This window comes from Nematostella vectensis, chromosome 2 (genome assembly GCF_932526225.1).
Source record: "Nematostella vectensis chromosome 2, jaNemVect1.1, whole genome shotgun sequence".
Taxonomy (NCBI): Eukaryota; Metazoa; Cnidaria; class Anthozoa; order Actiniaria; family Edwardsiidae; genus Nematostella; species Nematostella vectensis.
The window spans coordinates 218,166-242,366 of NC_064035.1; the positions used below are offsets into that span (position 1 = coordinate 218,166).

At 36.1% G+C, this 24,201-nt stretch overlaps 1 protein-coding gene across 2 annotated transcripts; it reads right to left on the minus strand.

Annotated features, from left to right (window-relative positions):
• Positions 1–9,467: 9,467 nt before the first annotated feature.
• Positions 9,468–13,465, minus strand: LOC116606566. Of its 2 annotated transcripts, XM_048724138.1 has the most exons (4): positions 13,085–13,465; positions 12,814–12,973; positions 12,426–12,491; positions 9,468–12,293 (listed from the first exon to the last, which is right to left on the minus strand). In XM_048724138.1, exons 2-4 carry the CDS (start codon positions 12,958–12,960, stop codon positions 10,170–10,172), a joined length of 2,337 nt encoding a protein of 778 aa, XP_048580095.1. In that variant the 5' UTR covers positions 12,961–12,973; positions 13,085–13,465; the 3' UTR covers positions 9,468–10,169. The 2 variants fall into 2 exon arrangements, with proteins under 2 accessions (XP_048580095.1, XP_048580094.1); XM_048724137.1 differs by having other exon boundaries at positions 12,814–13,465.
• Positions 13,466–24,201: the final 10,736 nt, after the last annotated feature.

A 24,201-nucleotide genomic window follows, 5' to 3' on the forward strand; every position in this document is an offset into this window, starting at 1 on the left:
TATATATATGTTTATTTCTACACCATTGCAGCTATCATGTCTGAATTACAAGTGAGAGGTCGTCACACAGAAACTAACAATAGCGCACAGTCACAAAATCTCTAAACCTACAAGTTTTAGCTTGCGGTCCTATTATTTTCTCATTTCCTGATCTCAAATTATATCCATGTTGGACAGTTGTCATGTTATTAACCACAGATTTTAATGGTTCAACAGTTTTAGCTCTTGCCATAAATTTCCGACATGCTTCATCCCTTCTCTCAGACAAAAATTGGAGAGACGTTGAGGCAAGGGCACTACTATAGCTCGTATATTCGTGCCTTAGAATGATTTTTAAAGCTCTTTTCTGTATAGACTCCAGGTGCTCAGATAGGTATTCCGGTAGAGCAGCCCACACCGGCGACGCATACTCGAGTACAGACCTTATGAGCGCGCAATAAATAGTACACAAATCATGTACTGATAAGCCAGCCTTGGGATAGTTTACGATACCAATAGTATTTAAAGTAATTTTCATTACAATTCCCTTCAGCAATGCCACGTTAGTCTTTCGTTGCGGGCACTTGACTACTAACGCAGCGACCCGGGTTCGATTCCCGCTGATAGCCTATTTTTGTTTTCTTCATTGTTTTTTTTAAATATCGATACTTAATTATACTGTTCTTGGTGTGTCATGACATAAAAAGAAGGTATAGGGACATTTTTATGTACTCTCAGCATCTTTGATGTGCTCATGCTATGTTCAGGATCCTGTACATATTTTATGCACACAAGAACTAACTAGATTCCTTGGATAACTTGATTAAGTAGATTCTAACATAGAGCATAGCGCTCGATAGATTGATATACCTTTTTTTCCGAGTATACTGTTTTATTTTTCCTAATGTTACTTTTTGGAATTTACATTCGGAAAAAAAATTATCGATTGTAACCTTTTGGAGGTTACACTCGTAAAACAAATTCCCGAATGTAACCCTGAAGCTTTTCCCGAATGTAACCTCCAGTCCGATGGTGACTTTGCTTGGGATAGTTTACGATACCAATAGTATTAAAAGTAATTTTCATTACAATCCCATTCAGCAATGCCACGTTAGTCTTTCGTTGCGGGCACTTGACTACTAACGCAGCGACCCGGGTTCGATTCCCGCTGATAGCCTATTTTCTTTTCTTTTTTTTTTTTTTTTAAATATCGATACTTAATTATACTGTTCTTGGTGTGTCATGAGATAAAAAGAATGTATAGGGACATTTTTATGTACTCTCAGCATCTTTGATGTGCTCATGCTTTGTTCAGGATCATGTACATATTTTATGCACACAAGAACTAACTAGATTCCTTGGATAACTTGATTAAGTAGATTCTAACATACAGCATAGCGCTCGATAGATTGATATACCTTTTTTTCCGAGTATACTGTTTTATTTTTCCTAATGTTACTTTTTGGAATTTACATTCGGAAAAAAAAATTATCGATTGTAACCTTTTGGAGGTTACACTCGTAAAACAAATTTCTGAATGTAACCCTGAAGCTTTTCCCGAATGTAACCTCCAGTCCGATGGTGACTTTGCTTGGGATAGTTTACGATACCAATAGTATTAAAGGTAATTTTCATTACAATCCCCTTCAGCAATGCCACGTTAGTCTTTCGTTGCGGGCACTTGACTACTAACGCAGCGACCCGGGTTCGATTCCCGCTGATAGCCTATTTTCTTTTCTTTTTTTTTTTTTTAAATATCGATACTTAATTATACTGTTCTTGGTGTGTCATGAGATAAAAAGAAGGTATAGGGACATTTTTATGTACTCTCAGCATCTTTGATGTGCTCATGCTTTGTTCAGGATCCTGTACATATTTTATGCACACAAGAACTAACTAGATTCCTTGGATAACTTGATTAAGTAGATTCTAACATACAGCATAGCGCTCGATAGATTGATATACCTTTTTTTCCGAGTATATTGTTTTATTTTTCCTAATGTTACTTTTTGGAATTTACATTCGAAAAAAAAATTATCGATTGTAACCTTTTAGAGGTTACACTCGTAAAACAAATTCCCGAATGTAACCCTGAAGCTTTTCCCGAATGTAACCTCCAGTCCGATGGTGACTTTACTTATATATATATATATATATATGTTTATTTCTACACCATTGCAGCTATCATGTCTGAATTACAAGTGAGAGGTCGTCACACAGAAACTAACAATAGCGCACAGTCACAAAATCTCTAAACCTACAAGTTTTAGCTTGCGGTCCTATTATTTTCTCATTTCCTGATCTCAAATTATATCCATGTTGGACAGTTGTCATGTTATTAACCACAGATTTTAATGGTTCAACAGTTTTAGCTCTTGCCATAAATTTCCGACATGCTTCATCCCTTCTCTCAGACAAAAATTGGAGAGACGTTGAGGCAAGGGCACTACTATAGCTCGTATATTCGTGCCTTAGAATGATTTTTAAAGCTCTTTTCTGTATAGACTCCAGGTGCTCAGATAGGTATTCCGGTAGAGCAGCCCACACCGGCGACGCATACTCGAGTACAGACCTTATGAGCGCGCAATAAATAGTACACAAATCATGTACTGATAAGCCAGCCTTGGGATAGTTTACGATACCAATAGTATTTAAAGTAATTTTCATTACAATTCCCTTCAGCAATGCCACGTTAGTCTTTCGTTGCGGGCACTTGACTACTAACGCAGCGACCCGGGTTCGATTCCCGCTGATAGCCTATTTTTGTTTTCTTCATTGTTTTTTTTAAATATCGATACTTAATTATACTGTTCTTGGTGTGTCATGACATAAAAAGAAGGTATAGGGACATTTTTATGTACTCTCAGCATCTTTGATGTGCTCATGCTATGTTCAGGATCCTGTACATATTTTATGCACACAAGAACTAACTAGATTCCTTGGATAACTTGATTAAGTAGATTCTAACATAGAGCATAGCGCTCGATAGATTGATATACCTTTTTTTCCGAGTATACTGTTTTATTTTTCCTAATGTTACTTTTTGGAATTTACATTCGGAAAAAAAATTATCGATTGTAACCTTTTGGAGGTTACACTCGTAAAACAAATTCCCGAATGTAACCCTGAAGCTTTTCCCGAATGTAACCTCCAGTCCGATGGTGACTTTGCTTGGGATAGTTTACGATACCAATAGTATTAAAAGTAATTTTCATTACAATCCCATTCAGCAATGCCACGTTAGTCTTTCGTTGCGGGCACTTGACTACTAACGCAGCGACCCGGGTTCGATTCCCGCTGATAGCCTATTTTCTTTTCTTTTTTTTTTTTTTTAAATATCGATACTTAATTATACTGTTCTTGGTGTGTCATGAGATAAAAAGAAGGTATAGGGACATTTTTATGTACTCTCAGCATCTTTGATGTGCTCATGCTTTGTTCAGGATCATGTACATATTTTATGCACACAAGAACTAACTAGATTCCTTGGATAACTTGATTAAGTAGATTCTAACATACAGCATAGCGCTCGATAGATTGATATACCTTTTTTTCCGAGTATACTGTTTTATTTTTCCTAATGTTACTTTTTGGAATTTACATTCGGAAAAAAAAATTATCGATTGTAACCTTTTGGAGGTTACACTCGTAAAACAAATTTCTGAATGTAACCCTGAAGCTTTTCCCGAATGTAACCTCCAGTCCGATGGTGACTTTGCTTGGGATAGTTTACGATACCAATAGTATTAAAGGTAATTTTCATTACAATCCCCTTCAGCAATGCCACGTTAGTCTTTCGTTGCGGGCACTTGACTACTAACGCAGCGACCCGGGTTCGATTCCCGCTGATAGCCTATTTTCTTTTCTTTTTTTTTTTTTTAAATATCGATACTTAATTATACTGTTCTTGGTGTGTCATGAGATAAAAAGAAGGTATAGGGACATTTTTATGTACTCTCAGCATCTTTGATGTGCTCATGCTTTGTTCAGGATCCTGTACATATTTTATGCACACAAGAACTAACTAGATTCCTTGGATAACTTGATTAAGTAGATTCTAACATACAGCATAGCGCTCGATAGATTGATATACCTTTTTTTCCGAGTATATTGTTTTATTTTTCCTAATGTTACTTTTTGGAATTTACATTCGAAAAAAAAATTATCGATTGTAACCTTTTAGAGGTTACACTCGTAAAACAAATTCCCGAATGTAACCCTGAAGCTTTTCCCGAATGTAACCTCCAGTCCGATGGTGACTTTACTTATATATATATATATATATATATATATATATATATATGTTTATTTCTACACCATTGCAGCTATCATGTCTGAATTACAAGTGAGAGGTCGTCACACAGAAACTAACAATAGCGCACAGTCACAAAATCTCTAAACCTACAAGTTTTAGCTTGCGGTCCTATTATTTTCTCATTTCCTGATCTCAAATTATATCCATGTTGGACAGTTGTCATGTTATTAACCACAGATTTTAATGGTTCAACAGTTTTAGCTCTTGCCATAAATTTCCGACATGCTTCATCCCTTCTCTCAGACAAAAATTGGAGAGACGTTGAGGCAAGGGCACTACTATAGCTCGTATATTCGTGCCTTAGAATGATTTTTAAAGCTCTTTTCTGTATAGACTCCAGGTGCTCAGATAGGTATTCCGGTAGAGCAGCCCACACCGGCGACGCATACTCGAGTACAGACCTTATGAGCGCGCAATAAATAGTACACAAATCATGTACTGATAAGCCAGCCTTGGGATAGTTTACGATACCAATAGTATTTAAAGTAATTTTCATTACAATTCCCTTCAGCAATGCCACGTTAGTCTTTCGTTGCGGGCACTTGACTACTAACGCAGCGACCCGGGTTCGATTCCCGCTGATAGCCTATTTTTGTTTTCTTCATTGTTTTTTTTAAATATCGATACTTAATTATACTGTTCTTGGTGTGTCATGACATAAAAAGAAGGTATAGGGACATTTTTATGTACTCTCAGCATCTTTGATGTGCTCATGCTATGTTCAGGATCCTGTACATATTTTATGCACACAAGAACTAACTAGATTCCTTGGATAACTTGATTAAGTAGATTCTAACATAGAGCATAGCGCTCGATAGATTGATATACCTTTTTTTCCGAGTATACTGTTTTATTTTTCCTAATGTTACTTTTTGGAATTTACATTCGGAAAAAAAAATATCGATTGTAACCTTTTGCAGGTTACACTCGTAAAACAAATTCCCGAATGTAACCCTGAAGCTTTTCCCGAATGTAACCTCCAGTCCGATGGTGACTTTGCTTGGGATAGTTTACGATACCAATAGTATTTAAAGTAATTTTCATTACAATTCCCTTCAGCAATGCCACGTTAGTCTTTAGTTGCGGGCACTTGACTACTAACGCAGCGACCCGGGTTCGATTCCCGCTGATAGCCTATTTTTGTTTTCTTCATTTTTTTTTTAAATATCGATACTTAATTATACTGTTCTTGGTGTGTCATGACATAAAAAGAAGGTATAGGGACATTTTTATGTACTCTCAGCATCTTTGATGTGCTCATGCTATGTTCAGGATCCTGTACATATTTTATGCACACAAGAACTAACTAGATTCCTTGGATAACTTGATTAAGTAGATTTTAACATAGAGCATAGCGCTCGATAGATTGATATACCTTTTTTTCCGAGTATACTGTTTTATTTTTCCTAATGTTACTTTTTGGAATTTACATTCGAAAAAAAAATTATCGATTGTAACCTTTTGGAGGTTACACTCGTAAAACAAATTCCCGAATGTAACCCTGAAGCTTTTCCCGAATGTAACCTCCAGTCCGATGGTGACTTTGCTTGGGATAGTTTACGATACCAATAGTATTAAAAGTAATTTTCATTACAATCCCCTTCAGCAATGCCACGTTAGTCTTTCGTTGCGGGCACTTGACTACTAACGCAGCAACCCGGGTTCGATTCCCGCTGATAGCCTATTTTTTTTTCTTTTTTTTTTTTTTTTTTTAAATATCGATACTTAATTATACTGTTCTTGGTGTGTCATGAGATAAAAAGAAGGTATAGGGACATTTTTATGTACTCTCAGCATCTTTGATGTGCCCATGCTTTGTTCAGGATCCTGTACATATTTTATGCACACAAGAACTAACTAGATTCCTTGGATAACTTGATTAAGTAGATTCTAACATAGAGCATAGCGCTCGATAGATTGATATACCTTTTTTCCGAGTATACTGTTTTATTTTTCCTAATGTTACTTTTTGGAATTTACATTCGGAAAAAAAATTATCGATTGTAACCTTTTAGAGGTTACACTCGTAAAACAAATTCCCGAATGTAACCCTGAAGCTTTTCCCGAATGTAACCCCCAGTCCGATGGTGACTTTGCTTGGGATAGTTTACGATACCAATAGTATTTAAAGTAATTTTCATTACAATTCCCTTCAGCAATGCCACGTTAGTCTTTCGTTGCGGGCACTTGACTACTAACGCAGCGACCCGGGTTCGATTCCCGCTGATAGCCTTTTTTTTTTTTTTTTTTTTTTTTTTTTAAATATCGATACTTAATTATACTGTTCTTGGTGTGTCATGACATAAAAAGAAGGTATAGGGACATTTTTATGTACTCTCAGCATCTTTGATGTGCTCATGCTTTGTTCAGGATCCCGTACATATTTTATGCACACAAGAACTAACTAGATTCCTTGGATAACTTAATTAAGTAGATTCTAACATAGAGCATAGCGCTCGATAGATTGATATACCTTTTTTTCCGAGTATACTGTTTTATTTTTCCTAATGTTACTTTTTGGAATTTACATTCGGAAAAAAAATTATCGATTGTAACCTTTTGGAGGTTACATTCGTAAAACAAATTCCCGAATGTAACCCTGAATCTTTTCCCGAATGTAACCTCCAGTCCGATGGTGACTTTGCTTGGGATAGTTTACGATACCAATAGTATTAAAAGTAATTTTCATTACAATCCCCTTCAGCAATGCCACGTTAGTCTTTCGTTGCGGGCACTTGACTACTAACGCAGCGACCCGGGTTCGATTCCCGCTGATAGCCTATTTTCTTTTCTTTTTTTTTTTTTTTAAATATCGATACTTAATTATACTGTTCTTGGTGTGTCATGAGATAAAAAGAAGGTATAGGGACATTTTTATGTACTCTCAGCATCTTTGATGTGCTCATGCTTTGTTCAGGATCCTGTACATATTTTATGCACACAAGAACTAACTAGATTCCTTGGATAACTTGATTAAGTAGATTCTAACATACAGCATAGCGCTCGATAGATTGATATACCTTTTTTTCCGAGTATACTGTTTTATTTTTCCTAATGTTACTTTTTGGAATTTACATTCGGAAAAAAAAAATTATCGATTGTAACCTTTTGGAGGTTACACTCGTAAAACAAATTTCTGAATGTAACCCTGAAGCTTTTCCCGAATGTAACCTCCAGTCCGATGGTGACTTTGCTTGGGATAGTTTACGATACCAATAGTATTAAAGGTAATTTTCATTACAATCCCCTTCAGCAATGCCACGTTAGTCTTTCGTTGCGGGCACTTGACTACTAACGCAGCGACCCGGGTTCGATTCCCGCTGATAGCCTATTTTCTTTTCTTTTTTTTTTTTTTAAATATCGATACTTAATTATACTGTTCTTGGTGTGTCATGAGATAAAAAGAAGGTATAGGGACATTTTTATGTACTCTCAGCATCTTTGATGTGCTCATGCTTTGTTCAGGATCCTGTACATATTTTATGCACACAAGAACTAACTAGATTCCTTGGATAACTTGATTAAGTAGATTCTAACATACAGCATAGCGCTCGATAGATTGATATACCTTTTTTTCCGAGTATATTGTTTTATTTTTCCTAATGTTACTTTTTGGAATTTACATTCGGAAAAAAAATTATCGATTGTAACCTTTTAGAGGTTACACTCGTAAAACAAATTCCCGAATGTAACCCTGAAGCTTTTCCCTAATGTAACCTCCAGTCCGATGGTGACTTTGCTTGGGATAGTTTACGATACAAATAGTATTAAAAGTAATTTTCATTACAATCCCCTTCAGCAATGCCACGTTAGTCTTTCGTTGCGGGCACTTGACTACTAACGCAGCGACCCGGGTTCGATTCCCGCTGATAGCCTATTTTCTTTTCTTTTTTTCTTTTTTTTTTTTAAATATCGATACTTAATTAAACTGTTCTTGGTGTGTCATGAGATAAAAAGAAGGTATAGGGACATTTTTATGTACTCTCAGCATCTTTGATGTGCTCATGCTTTGTTCAGGTTCCTGTACATATTTTATGCACACAAGAACTAACTAGATTCCTTGGATAACTTGATTAAGTAGATTCTAACATACAGCATAGCGCTCGATAGATTGATATACCTTTTTTTCCGAGTATACTGTTTTATTTTTCCTAATGTTACTTTTTGGAATTTACATTCGGAAAAAAAATTATCGATTGTAACCTTTTAGAGGTTACACTCGTAAAACAAATTCCCGAATGTAACCCTGAAGCTTTTCCCGAATGTAACCTCCAGTCCGATGGTGACTTTGCTTGGGATAGTTTACGATACCAATAGTATTTAAAGTAATTTTCATTACACGCCGGGTCAGCTGGCTCGGCCAAGCGGACATTTAGCTACCGCGGTCAACGCATACATGGTCAGCGGGTATCTTCAAAAACAAAATGGCGACGAGAACAGATAGTATATCATTGGATCAAGTTTTGGAAGAGGTTTGTGCTGAAGATGGTGAAATTAGTAGTGAAGAGGAAGTACCAAGTCTTGAGGAGGCAGTAAAAAATGCCGTGCGATGTTTTAGGCCACTTCGAGGTGATATTCGATCCGTTTTGGCCTTCGAAGAGGAAGCTAAGAACGCATTGGAAGAAGTGTTTAAAAGGAACAAGGAAGGGTTTTACACTGAAAGCGAAAGGGCTCTAAATATGAGCATAAAGGTTGGCCCAATCATCGCCACAGAAGTTGTTATATGGCTGAAAAGTGTCCATAGGCGGCTTTTACCTTCACGAAAGGCTAGAGACCCGTATCGAATTGAGTTAAAACGGGATCTACCAAGGGCCATATTTGATACAATCCTGATGGCTGTATCAAAAACACCAACTAGTTTTGGCGTTTTGGTTGAATCAAAGAACCTTAAAATCACATTCAACCACAAAAAAAGGCTTGTACGTGACTTTGCTAAACTAGCAGGCATTGAAACAAGGGAAGTCAGGGATTTTCTCCAGAAAATTTTTAAAGGGAAGCAAGATGGCTGTAAAGCAGAGCTATTAGTTACAAATGAAAAGCCTGTTGTCATAAGCTATGACCCCAGACGTTTATATATAATAATTGCATGCCATTTTGGGTTTTGGAATGAGCTAGGATATGCTTTCCATGGCTAAATAACTTACAAAAATACACAAAAATATTTACATGTTGATTGATTGAAAAAATGAATTTATTATACAGTGTATAGTTTACAATAATAATGATAAAAAACATCTTTCAATGTTAAACATATTTGTGATAGCAGGCAGTCTTATCAAACTTTTACAATTTCATTATATTAATAAGTACTATTTCTACTGTACTTTGGAAATTGTCAAACATTTTATGATTGGAATATGATTTAGAGCTGATTGCCACTTTCAATAAACATATTCAAGTCAATAAATAGCATTGTTATTACTTTCTTTTTATCCAATCATTTCTCTGAGAAATATTTACGTAATGAATTGTTTCATATAACTTCTGTTATTTTTTTAAACTAAGAATATAATTAAAATTCTATACTGGAATAAAGAATTTCAAAATTGATAACAAATAAAATCACAATAAATTATTTTATTGCCTTACTTGTTATTGTATTATCGTAATTGTCTACCTATCTTTACAAATAGCTCTACTAATAGCTTAATTCGATTAAAATATTGGATTTCTGAATGCATTCTTGAATTTAATAATGAACCCAATAATCAATGCTGTATTCAACCAAAATCTTGAAATTTTGCCCTGTGTGTTAACTGGAATGACAGAGTTGTGCAATAACTAGAATGCTTTTAATTACTGCATGGTATTTTCCAAAGGCAATTCCAATTTACCTATCTAATAAATTCACACAGTAACTAGGGGTATATTACATTTACATTGACAAGCCTGGGCTGTACTTCTTATTTACTACACTCTCATGGATTAGGGTCATTAGTTTGTCCCCACAGAAACAGCAATGAGTGTTTGCTGGGGAAGCTTTCAGCAGGCCACAGTAGCAATAAGCTGGATCATTGACTCTTTCTGGGATATAAACATCTTTGCTTTCTGTGTAAGAGCAGGGCTGATGGCCTTGCTCAGGCAGCCAGACTAGCATAATAAATTCATGCCTAAAGATTTCTTGCCACCTAGACTGGTATGTAGTGTTGTGACTTAACCTCTGCAATGCGATATGTTTTGCCTCCCTACCTTCCATTGTCACTGTTAGGAGTCCCTGCTGGTACTTTGAAAATACATCTCTAGCATGCACGGGAAGTACATGACCTAGAGTCCATATAGTTGGGTTGATGGTGTAGGGAAGAAACAATTTGTTTGCATGGCAATACTCAATGGCAGCAACTTCTAGCTTTGCAATATCTTGTTCATTGATATCAAGGCGGTTGAAAATAGAGCAGCAGTCTCTTAACCTGATACCTATATAAACTAGTGCCAAGACAGTTTGTTTTTGCTTGGGAGTATCTTCCTCACTGCTTAGATACTTCAACAGTCGCATGAAGTTATGACAAAAAAGACGAGATTCTTTGCCTGTAAATCTATATTGTAGATCTCCTTTTTTGCCTTGGGTTTCATTATACCATTGCCTTACTCTTTTAGCTAGCCGTTTGGTCTTTACTTCATGTTGAAGTGCATTAATAACTCTAGCAAAACAACTGTCTGGTGGTATTTCTTCAAAGGTTTTATGAGATGGTAGTAAGCAGGTTTTTCCTAATGCTTCTTTTAAGACAGATCTAAAGAAGTACTGCCAGGCATTGTTTTTGAGATGGAGAGGCTCAACGTGTGCTTTGTCAATAAACTTGCCTAGCATGGGTTGAAATTCTTGGCGGCTCTTTTGTTTGGAAATGAAATCTGTAACTTTAGACCTTTTTGTCTGTTGACAGAGAGTTTGGTTTTCGAGCTTAGCTTTGAGTGCTTTAACTTTACTAGCCACTTCATTCCTTTGGTTGTAGCTCCACGGTTTCCATTTACATTCTTCGTCAGTACCAAATCTGCCTTGAAGGTTGCCACTATCAGCTGAGCTTACGTTAGCAAAGGATGAAAAGTAAGTAGCAGCATTTGAGAGCTCTCCAGCAAGCATTGCAAGCATTTTCATATCATTTGGGAGCTCAGCAAATTGAAATGACACATGAAAGCCATCTATTTCATACAATGTGCCTTCAATATCTGATATTTGCTTGTATATTGACAGCACATATTTTTTAACAAGGGAAGATGTTTCCTCACAGTTAGCCCCAAAAACTAAAAAGTTATCACTGCTAGAGGCTACTTTCTTTCCAGTGTTGAGGAAGCTCACTAAAAAGGAGCATGCAGTTTCAAATTTCCCAAATGGGCAGCCATCTCCCCCAAAGGCAACCTTAAAAGTCCCCTCTGTTTCTCCAAACCACTTAAGATTATCTGTACCAGATAGATAATGCTTAGCTAATCTTGGTAAGTATTCTCGTAAGTCTCGAAAGCATCCACGAGTAGTGCTATCTTCATTATCTAATGCAAAGACTTGCACTGACTGAACATTGCCTATATCAATAGCATTAATTTCTTTAACCAGAGTATTGTAAGTGAGTAGTTTTGGAATATCTAGACTACCCATATACTTAATGCTAGTTCTCCCACCCCTTTTCCTTTTACTACATGTCATTGAGGTGGCAAGCCTTACTGCCTGATACTTTCTCTTGCCCATTACTCCAGCACTATAGTATGCAGCGATACTTCTCAAAATATTGCGTGCTGAATTATGAAAAGTATGTTTTTCTTTTTTTTGAATTTGTTTAACTATATAACCTGCAAGCTCTTCGTCCTTTAGGACATAGTCCCCTAACTCACTGGTTTTGCACTTTCCTTGAAGAGTGTCAAAAAGCCCATCCAATGCTGGTTTGATGTTGCTCTTTGTTGCCCCATGGATTTTTGCTGCAGCTTCGATTGTATTGACTCTCCTCCTTCTAGACTCCCTAGGTGTTATCATAGGATTTTCCAATGAAGTTGGTGTCAACACTCGAAGTTGCCTCTGAAAAAAAAAACATTTGTTTGTGACAAATAAAAATAAATAAAAGCTTTGGTAAGCTTGTTTTATTCATGAACTAAAATCCTCCTATTTAACACTGATGGTCAAAAATAATATACAAAAAAACATGTTTACCTTAGTACTTGGGGGTGTTTGAATTCCCGTGTTTGTGTTCTCGGCTGTTTGTCTCAGAACATGTCCCTGGAATTAAATAAATACAAAGGACTAATGACCCTGATCAAAATTTAGATTCTCATTACATACGAACAATAATGATGGGCTTGGTCTTATAAGATTTTCATATCTCATCAAAATCTAAACATTTGTCTAAAAAACAACAATGCGTGTAAGAAATCGATTCCAAAAAATAAAAACTGCAACAATAATACAATTATCAAAAGTCTGCTACAAATGGAAACCAGTGAAGACCAAATTAAAATTTCTTAACAGATTTATTTACGAGTGAGTTAGTTTTGGCATAAACACGCAACTGGCGGTCGCTCTGATTCGCTATAAATATTACCTTTTCCTTCAGTCTGCGGATCTTCTGCTGTTGGATCTTGACTTCCGAAAGTGCATGGACTTTTTCCTCGCATAATTCTTCAAGAACTGCCCTCTTCTTCTTCGCGTACGTGCCGATAGGAAAATTATTGTTGCGCTTCCGAGGCATTGTACGGGGATCACTAAGATACAGAGTGAACAGCAGCTGATTATGTATGAAGGGCATTCAGATTTTCGAAAATTTCTCAATAAGGAGCGCAATTCTCAAAAATCCAAAACGACCCGATTCTTACCTGATAAATCTTCAATCTAGAACTCCTCATCTCGACTGTAAGTTAGGCTAAGCGAAAAAGCCTTTAGAACCCCAAAATGGGGAAATTATCATCAAAATTTGCGAGCTCTATCGTGTACTAAAAGCGCCTTTGATTCAAGAAGTGTTAATCAAGCGTATATAGTCATGTTTGGTATCATTGTAAAGTTTATTTTTCCCGCTTTCTGACTGTGAGCGTCTTTGATTTGCCCGCGTAAACCCAGAAGCCCCAGCGAGCCATTTATATACACGGTGGAGGTAGTTCCCAGTACTACGCGGATATCAATCGTCCAGGAAGCCATTTTCGACTTCAAGCGGAAGTCCGATATCCCGTGACAACTGACCCGGCGTGTTACAATTCCCTTCAGCAATGCCACGTTAGTCTTTCGTTGCGGGCACTTGACTACTAACGCAGCGACCCGGGTTCGATTCCCGCTGATAGCCTATTTTTGTTTTCTTCATTGTTTTTTTTAAATATCGATACTTAATTATACTGTTCTTGGTGTGTCATGACATAAAAAGAAGGTATAGGGACATTTTTATGTACTCTCAGCATCTTTGATGTGCTCATGCTATGTTCAGGATCCTGTACATATTTTATGCACACAAGAACTAACTAGATTCCTTGGATAACTTGATTAAGTAGATTCTAACATAGAGCATAGCGCTCGATAGATTGATATACCTTTTTTTCCGAGTATACTGTTTTATTTTTCCTAATGTTACTTTTTGGAATTTACATTCGGAAAAAAAATTATCGATTGTAACATTTTGCAGGTTACACTCGTAAAACAAATTCCCGAATGTAACCCTGAAGCTTTTCCCGAATGTAACCTCCAGTCCGATGGTGACTTTGCTTGGGATAGTTTACGATACCAATAGTATTTTAAGGAATTTTCATTACAATTCCCTTCAGCAATGCCACGTTAGTCTTTCGTTGCGGGCACTTGACTACTAACGCAGCGACCCGGGTTCGATTCCCGCTGATAGCCTATTTTTGTTTTCTTCATTTTTTTTTTAAATATCGATACTTAATTATACTGTTCTTGGTGTGTCATGACATAAAAAGAAGGTATAGGGACATTTTTATGTACTCTCAGCATCTTTGATGTGCTCATGCTTTGTTCAGGATCCTGTACATATTTTATGCACACAAGAACTAACTAGATTCCTTGGATAACTTGATTAAGTAGATTCTAACATAGAGCATAGCGCTCGATAGATTGATATACCTTTTTTCCGAGTATACTGTTTTATTTTTCCTAATGTTACTTTTTGGAATTTACATTCGGAAAAAAAATTATCGATTGTAACCTTTTAGAGGTTACACTCGTAAAACAAATTCCCGAATGTAACCCTGAAGCTTTTCCCGAATGTAACCTCCAGTCCGATGGTGACTTTGCTTGGGATAGTTTACGATACAAATAGTATTAAAAGTAATTTTCATTACAATCCCCTTCAGCAATGCCACGTTAGTCTTTCGTTGCGGGCACTTGACTACTAACGCAGCGACCCGGGTTCGATTCCCGCTGATAGCCTATTTTCTTTTCTTTTTTTCTTTTTTTTTTTTAAATATCGATACTTAATTAAACTGTTCTTGGTGTGTCATGACATAAAAAGAAGGTATAGGGACATTTTTATGTACTCTCAGCATCTTTGATGTGCTCATGCTATGTTCAGGATCCTGTACATATTTTATGCACACAAGAACTAACTAGATTCCTTGGATAACTTGATTAAGTAGATTTTAACATAGAGCATAGCGCTCGATAGATTGATATACCTTTTTTTCCGAGTATACTGTTTTATTTTTCCTAATGTTACTTTTTGGAATTTACATTCGGAAAACAAATTATCGATTGTAACCTTTTAGAGGTTACACTCGTAAAACAAATTCCCGAATGTAACCCTGAAGCTTTTCCCGAATGTAACCTCCAGTCCGATGGTGACTTTGCTTGGGATAGTTTACGATACCAATAGTATTGAAAGTAATTTTCATTACAATTCCCTTCAGCAATGCCACGTTAGTCTTTCGTTGCGGGCACTTGACTACTAACGCAGCGACCCGGGTTCGATTCCCGCTGATAGCCTATTTTTGTTTTCTTCATTTTTTTTTTAAATATCGATACTTAATTATACTGTTCTTGGTGTGTCATGACATAAAAAGAAGGTATAGGGACATTTTTATGTACTCTCAGCATCTTTGATGTGCTCATGCTTTGTTCAGGATGCTGTACATATTTTATGCACACAAGAACTAACTAGATTCCTTGGATAACTTAATTAAGTAGATTCTAACATACAGCATGGCGCTCGATAGATTGATATACCTTTTTTTCCGAGTATACTGTTTTATTTTTCCTAATGTTACTTTTTGGAATTTACATTCGGAAAAAAAATTATCGATTGTAACCTTTTGGAGGTTACACTCGTAAAAAAAATTCCCGAATGTAACCCTGAAGCTTTTCCCGAATGTAACCTCCAGTCCGATGGTGACTTTGCTTGGGATAGTTTACGATACCAATAGTATTAAAAGTAATTTTCATTAAAATTCCCTTCAGCAATGCCACGTTAGTCTTTCGTTGCGGGCATTTGACTACTAACGCAGCGACCCGGGTTCGATTCCCGCTGATAGCCTATTTTTTTTTCTTTATTTTTTATTTTTTAAATATCGATACTTAATTATACTGTTCTTGGTGTGTCATGACATACAAAGAAGGTATAGGGACATTTTTATGTACTCTCAGCATCTTTGATGTGCTCATGCTATGTTCAGGATCCTGTACATATGTTATGCACACAAGAACTAACTAGATTCCTTAGATAACTTGATTAAGTAGATTCTAACATAGAGCATAGCGCTCGATAGATTGATATACCTTTTTTTCCGAGTATACTGTTTTATTTTTCCTAATGTTACTTTTTTGAATTTACATTCGGAAAAAAAATTATCGATTGTAACCTTTTGCAGGTTACACTCGTAAAACAAATTCCCGAATGTAACCCTGAAGCTTTTCCCGAATGTAACCTCCAGTCCGATGGTGACTTTGCTTGGGATAGTTTACGATACCAATAGTATTAAAAGTAATTTTCATTACAATTCCCTTCAGCAATGCCACGTTAGTCTTTCGTTGCGGGCACTTGACTACTAACGCAGCGACCCGGGTTCGATTCCCGCTGATAGCCTTTTTTTTTTTCTTTTTTTTTTTTTTTTTTTTAAATATCGATACTTAATTATACTGTTCTTGGTGTGTCATGACATAAAAAGAAGGTATAGGGACATTTTTATGTACTCTCAGCATCTGTGATATGCTCATGCTATGTTCAGGATCCTGTACATATTTTATGCACACAAGAACTAACTAGATTCCTTGGATAACTTGATTAAGTGGATTCTAACATAGAGCATAGCGCTCGATAGATTGATATACCTTTTTTTCCGAGTATACTGTTTTATTTTTCCTAATGTTACTTTTTTGAATTTACATCCGGAAAAAAAAAATATCGATTGTAACCTTTTGCAGGTTACACTCGTAAAAAAAATTCCCGAATGTAACCCTGAAGCTTTTCTCGAATGTAACCTCCAGTCCGATGGTGACTTTGCTTGAGATAGTTTACGATACCAATAGTATTTAAAGTAATTTTCATTACAATTCCCTTCAGCAATGCCACGTTAGTCTTTCGTTGCGGGCACTTGACTACTAACGCAGCGACCCGGGTTCGATTCCCGCTGATAGCCTATTTTTGTTTTCTTCATTTTTTTTTTAAATATCGATACTTAATTATACTGTTCTTGGTGTGTCATGACATAAAAAGAAGGTATAGGGACATTTTTATGTACTCTCAGCATCTTTGATGTGCTCATGCTATGTTCAGGATCCTGTACATATTTTATGCACACAAGAACTAACTAGATTCCTTGGATAACTTGATTAAGTAGATTTTAACATAGAGCATAGCGCTCGATAGATTGATATACCTTTTTTTCCGAGTATACTGTTTTATTTTTCCTAATGTTACTTTTTGGAATTTACATTCGGAAAAAAAATTATCGATTGTAACCTTTTGGAGGTTACACTCGTAAAACAAATTCCCGAATGTAACCCTGAAGCTTTTCCCGAATGTAACCTCCAGTCCGATGGTGACTTTGCTTGGGATAGTTTACGATACAAATAGTATTAAAAGTAATTTTCATTACAATCCCCTTCAGCAATGCCACGTTAGTCTTTCGTTGCGGGCACTTGACTACTAACGCAGCGACCCGGGTTCGATTCCCGCTGATAGCCTATTTTCTTTTCTTTTTTTCTTTTTTTTTTTTAAATATCGATACTTAATTAAACTGTTCTTGGTGTGTCATGAGATAAAAAGAAGGTATAGGGACATTTTTATGTACTCTCAGCATCTTTGATGTGCTCATGCTTTGTTCAGGTTCCTGTACATATTTTATGCACACAAGAACTAACTAGATTCCTTGGATAACTTGATTAAGTAGATTCTAACATACAGCATAGCGCTCGATAGATTGATATACCTTTTTTTCCGAGTATACTGTTTTATTTTTCCTAATGTTACTTTTTGGAATTTACATTCGGAAAAAAAATTATCGATTGTAACCTTTTAGAGGTTACACTCGTAAAACAAATTCCCGAATGTAACCCTGAAGCTTTTCCCGAATGTAACCTCCAGTCCGATGGTGACTTTGCTTGGGATAGTTTACGATACCAATAGTATTTAAAGTAATTTTCATTACAATTCCCTTCAGCAATGTCACGTTAGTCTTTCGTTGCGGGCACTTGACTACTAACGCAGCGACCCGGGTTCGATTCCCGCTGATAGCCTTTTCTTTTCTTTTTTTTTTTTTTTAAATATCGATACTTAATTATACTGTTCTTGGTGTGTCATGACATAAAAAGAAGGTATAGGGACATTTTTATGTACTCTCAGCATCTGTGATGTGCTCATGCTATGTTCAGGATCCTGTACATATTTTATGCACACAAGAACTAACTAGATTCCTTGGATAACTTGATTAAGTAGATTCTAACATAGAGCATAGCGCTCGATAGATTGATATACCTTTTTTTCCGAGTATACTGTTTTATTTTTCCTAATGTTACTTTTTGGAATTTACATTCGGAAAAAAAATTATCGATTGCAACCTTTTGGAGGTTACACTCGTAAAACAAATTCACGAATGTAACCCTGAAGCTTTTCCCGAATGTAACCTCCAGTCCGATGGTGACTTTGCTTGGGATAGTTGACGATACCAATAGTATTAAAAGTAATTTTCATTACAATTCTCTTCAGCAATGCCACGTTAGTCTTTCGTTGCGGGCACTTGACTACTAACGCAGCCACCCGGGTTCGATTCCCGCTGATAGCCTATTTTTTTTTTAAATATCGATACTTAATTATACTGTTCTTGGTGTGTCATGACATAAAAAGAAGGTATAGGGACATTTTTATGTACTCTCAGCATCTTTGATGTGCTCATGCTATGTTCAGGATCCTGTACATATTTTATGCACACAAGAACTAACTAGATTCCTTGGATAACTTGATTAAGTAGATTCTAACATAGAGCATAGCGCTCGATAGATTGATATACCTTTTTTTCCGAGTATACTGTTTTATTTTTCCTAATGTTACTTTTTGGAATTTACATTCGGAAAAAAAATTATCGATTGTAACCTTTTAGAGGTTACACTCGTAAAACAAATTCCCGAATGTAACCCTGAAGCTTTTCCCGAATGTAACCTCCAGTCCGATGGTGACTTTGCTTGGGATAGTTTACGATACCAATAGTATTTAAAGTAATTTTCATTACAATTCCCTTCAGCAATGTCACGTTAGTCTTTCGTTGCGGGCACTTGACTACTAACGCAGCGACCCGGGTTCGATTCCCGCTGATAGCCTTTTTTTTTCTTTTTTTTTTTTTTTAAATATCGATACTTAATTATACTGTTCTTGGTGTGTCATGACATAAAAAGAAGGTATAGGGACATTTTTATGTTCTCTCAGCATCTGTGATGTGCTCATGCTATGTTCAGGATCCTGTACATATTTTATGCACACAAGAACTAACTAGATTCCTTGGATAACTTGATTAAGTAGATTCTAACATAGAGCATAGCGCTCGATAGATTGATATACCTTTTTTTCCGAGTATACTGTTTTATTTTTCCTAATGTTACTTTTTGGAATTTACATTCGGAAAAAAAATTATCGATTGCAACCTTTTGGAGGTTACACTCGTAAAACAAATTCCCGAATGTAACCCTGAAGCTTTTCCCGAATGTAACCTCCAGTCCGATGGTGACTTTGCTTGGGATAGTTTACGATACCAATAGTATTAAAAGTAATTTTCATTACAATTCTCTTCAGCAATGCCACGTTAGTCTTTCGTTGCGGGCACTTGACTACTAACGCAGCGACCCGGGTTCGATTCCCGCTGATACCCTATTTTTTTTTTAAATATCGATACTTAATTATACTGTTCTTGGTGTGTCATGACATAAAAAGAAGGTATAGGGACATTTTTATGTACTCTCAGCATCTGTGATGTGCTCAAGCTATGTTCAGGATCCTGTACATATTTTATGCACACAAGAACTAACTAGATTCCTTGGATAACTTGATTAAGTAGATTCTAACATAGAGCATAGCGCTCGATAGATTGATATACCTTTTTTTCCGAGTATACTGTTTTATTTTTCCTAATGTTAATTTTTTGAATTTACATTCGGAAAAAAAATTATCGATTGTAACCTTTTGCAGGTTACACTCGTAAAACAAATTCCCGAATGTAACCCTGAAGCTTTTCCCGAATGTAACCTCCAGTCCGATGGTGACTTTGCTTGGGATAGTTTACGATACCAATAGTATTAAAAGTAATTTTCATTACAATTCCCTTCAGCAATGCCACGTTAGTCTTTCGTTGCGGGCACTTGACTACTAAAGCAGCGACCCGGGTTCGATTCCCGCTGATAGCCTATTTTTTTTTCTTTTTTTTTTTTTAAATATCGATACTTAATTATCCTGTTCTTGGTGTGTCATGACATAAAAAGAAGGTATAGGGACATTTTTATGTACTCTCAGCATCTGTTATGTGCTCATGCTTTGTTCAGGATCCTGTACATATTTTATGCACACAAGAAGTAACTAGATTCCTTGGATAACTTGATTAAGTAGATTCTAACATAGAGCATAGCGCTCGATAGATTGATATACCTTTTTTTCCGAGTATACTGTTTTATTTTTCCTAATGTTACTTTTTTGAATTTACATTCGGAAAAAAAAATTATCGATTGTAACCTTTTGCAGGTTACACTCGTAAAACAAATTCCCGAATGTAACCCTGAAGCTTTTCCCGAATGTAACCTTCAGTCCGATGGTGACTTTGCTTGGGATAGTTTACGATACCAATAGTATTAAAAGTAATTTTCATTACAATTGCCTTCAGCAATGCCACGTTAGTCTTTCGTTGCGGGCACTTGACTACTAACGCAGCGACCCGGGTTCGATTCCCGCTGATAGCCTATTTTTTTTATATATCGTTACTTAATTATACTGTTCTTGGTGTGTCATGAGATAAAAAGAAGGTATAGGGACATTTTTATGTACTCTCAGCATCTTTGATGTGCTCATGCTTTGTTCAGGATCCTGTACATATTTTATGCACACAAGAACTAACTAGATTCCTTGGATAACTTGATTAAGTAGATTCTAACATACAGCATAGCGCTCGATAGATTGATATACCTTTTTTTTCCGAGTATACTGTTTTATTTTTCTTAATGTTACTTTTTGGAATTTACAATCGGAAAAAAAATTATCGATTGTAACCTTTTGGAGGTTACACTCGTAAAACAAATTCCCGAATGTAACCCTGAAGCTTTTCCCGAATGTAACCTCCAGTCCGATGGTGACTTTGCTTGGGATAGTTTACGATACCAATAGTATTAAAAGTAATTTTCATTACAATTCCCTTCAGCAATGCCACGTTAGTCTTTCGTTGCGGGCACTTGACTACTAACGCAGCCACCCGGGTTCGATTCCCGCTGATAGCCTATTTTTTTTTCTTTATTTTTTTTTTAAATATCGATACTTAATTATACTGTTCTTGGTGTGTCATGACATAAAAAGAAGGTATAGGGACATTTTTATGTACTCTCAGCATCTTTGATGTGCTCATGCTTTGTTCAGGATCCTGTACATATTTTATGCACACAAGAACTAACTAGATTCCTTGGATAACTTGATTAAGTAGATTCTAACATAGAGCATAGCGCTCGATAGATTGATATACCTTTTTTTCCGAGTATACTGTTTTATTTTTCCTAATGTTACTTTTTGGAATTTACATTCGGAAAAAAAATTATCGATTGTAACCTTTTGGAGGTTACACTCGTAAAACAAATTCCCGAATGTAACCCTGAAGCTTTTCCCGAATGTAACCTCCAGTCCGATGGTGACTTTGCTTGGGATAGTTTACGATACCAATAGTATTAAAAGTAATTTTCATTACAATTCCCTTCAGCAATGCCACGTTAGTCTTTCGTTACGGGCACTTGAATACTAACGCAGCGACCCGGGTTCGATTTCCGCTGATAGCCTATTTTTTTTTTTCTTTTCTTTTTTTTTTAAATATCGATACTTAATTATACTGTTCTTGGTGTGTCATGACATAAAAAGAAGGTATAGTGACATTTTTATGTACTCTCAGCATCTTTGATGTGCTCATGCTATGTTCAGGATCCTGTACATATTTTATGCACACAAGAACTAACTAGATTCCTTGGATAACTTGATTAAGTAGATTCTAACATAGAGCATAGCGCTCGATAGATTGATATACCTTTTTTTCCGAGTATACTGTTTTATTTTTCCTAATGTTACTTTTTGGAATTTACATTCGGAAAAAAAATTATCGATTGTAACCTTTAGGAGGTTACACTCGTAAAACAAATTCCCGAATGTAACCCTGAAGCTTTTCCCGAATGTAACCTCCAGTCCGATGGTGACTTTGCTTGGGATAGTTTACGATACCAATAGTATTAAAAGTAATTTTCATTACAATTCCCTTCAGCAATGCCACGTTAGTCTTCCGTTGCGGGCACTTGACTACTAACGCAGCGACCCGGGTTCGATTCCCGCTGATAGCCTATTTTTGTTTTCTTTATTTTTTTTTTAAATATCGATACTTAATTATACTGTTCTTGGTGTGTCATGACATAAAAAGAAGGTATAGGGACATTTTTATGTACTCTCAGCATCTTTGATGTGCTCATGCTATGTTCAGGATCCTGTACATATTTTATGCACACAAGAACTAACTAGATTCCTTGGATAACTTGATTAAGTAGATTTTAACATAGAGCATAGCGCTCGATAGATTGATATACCTTTTTTTCCGAGTATACTGTTTTATTTTTCCTAATGTTACTTTTTGGAATTTACATTCGGAAAAAAAATTATCGATTGTAACCTTTTGGAGGTTACACTCGTAAAACAAATTCCCGAATGTAACCCTGAAGCTTTTCCCGAATGTAACCTCCAGTCCGATGGTGACTTTGCTTGGGATAGTTTACGATACAAATAGTATTAAAAGTAATTTTCATTACAATCCCCTTCAGCAATGCCACGTTAGTCTTTCGTTGCGGGCACTTGACTACTAACGCAGCGACCCGGGTTCGATTCCCGCTGATAGCCTATTTTCTTTTCTTTTTTTCTTTTTTTTTTTTAAATATCGATACTTAATTAAACTGTTCTTGGTGTGTCATGAGATAAAAAGAAGGTATAGGGACATTTTTATGTACTCTCAGCATCTTTGATGTGCTCATGCTTTGTTCAGGTTCCTGTACATATTTTATGCACACAAGAACTAACTAGATTCCTTGGATAACTTGATTAAGTAGATTCTAACATACAGCATAGCGCTCGATAGATTGATATACCTTTTTTTCCGAGTATACTGTTTTATTTTTCCTAATGTTACTTTTTGGAATTTACATTCGGAAAAAAAATTATCGATTGTAACCTTTTGGAGGTTACACTCGTAAAACAAATTCCCGAATGTAACCCTGAAGCTTTTCCCGAATGTAACCTCCAGTCCGATGGTGACTTTGCTTGGGATAGTTTACGATACAAATAGTATTAAAAGTAATTTTCATTACAATCCCCTTCAGCAATGCCACGTTAGTCTTTCGTTGCGGGCACTTGACTACTAACGCAGCGACCCGGGTTCGATTCCCGCTGATAGCCTATTTTCTTTTCTTTTTTTCTTTTTTTTTTTTAAATATCGATACTTAATTAAACTGTTCTTGGTGTGTCATGAGATAAAAAGAAGGTATAGGGACATTTTTATGTACTCTCAGCATCTTTGATGTGCTCATGCTTTGTTCAGGTTCCTGTACATATTTTATGCTCACAAGAACTAACTAGATTCCTTGGATAACTTGATTAAGTAGATTCTAACATACAGCATAGCGCTCGATAGATTGATATACCTTTTTTTCCGAGTATACTGTTTTATTTTTCCTAATGTTACTTTTTGGAATTTACATTCGGAAAAAAAATTATCGATTGTAACCTTTTGGAGGTTACACTCGTAAAACAAATTCCCGAATGTAACCCTGAAGCTTTTCCCGAATGTAACCTCCAGTCCGATGGTGACTTTGCTTGGGATAGTTTACGATACAAATAGTATTAAAAGTAATTTTCATTACAATCCCCTTCAGCAATGCCACGTTAGTCTTTCGTTGCGGGCACTTGACTACTAACGCAGCGACCCGGGTTCGATTCCCGCTGATAGCCTATTTTCTTTTCTTTTTTTCTTTTTTTTTTTTAAATATCGATACTTAATTAAACTGTTCTTGGTGTGTCATGAGATAAAAAGAAGGTATAGGGACATTTTTATGTACTCTCAGCATCTTTGATGTGCTCATGCTTTGTTCAGGTTCCTGTACATATTTTATGCACACAAGAACTAACTAGATTCCTTGGATAACTTGATTAAATAGATTCTAACATACAGCATAGCGCTCGATAGATTGATATACCTTTTTTTCCGAGTATACTGTTTTATTTTTCCTAATGTTA

Coding starts and splice junctions, on each gene's coding strand:
- LOC116606566 (XM_048724137.1), bottom strand. CDS start 13,017: ATGCCCTTCATACATAATCAGCTGCTGTTCACTCTGTATCTTAGTGAT. Junction 12,492..12,813: donor TCCGCAGACTGAAGGAAAAG/GTAATATTTATA, acceptor ATTTAATTCCAG/GGACATGTTCTGAGACAAAC. Junction 12,294..12,425: donor AAACACCCCCAAGTACTAAG/GTAAACATGTTT, acceptor TTTTTTTTTCAG/AGGCAACTTCGAGTGTTGAC.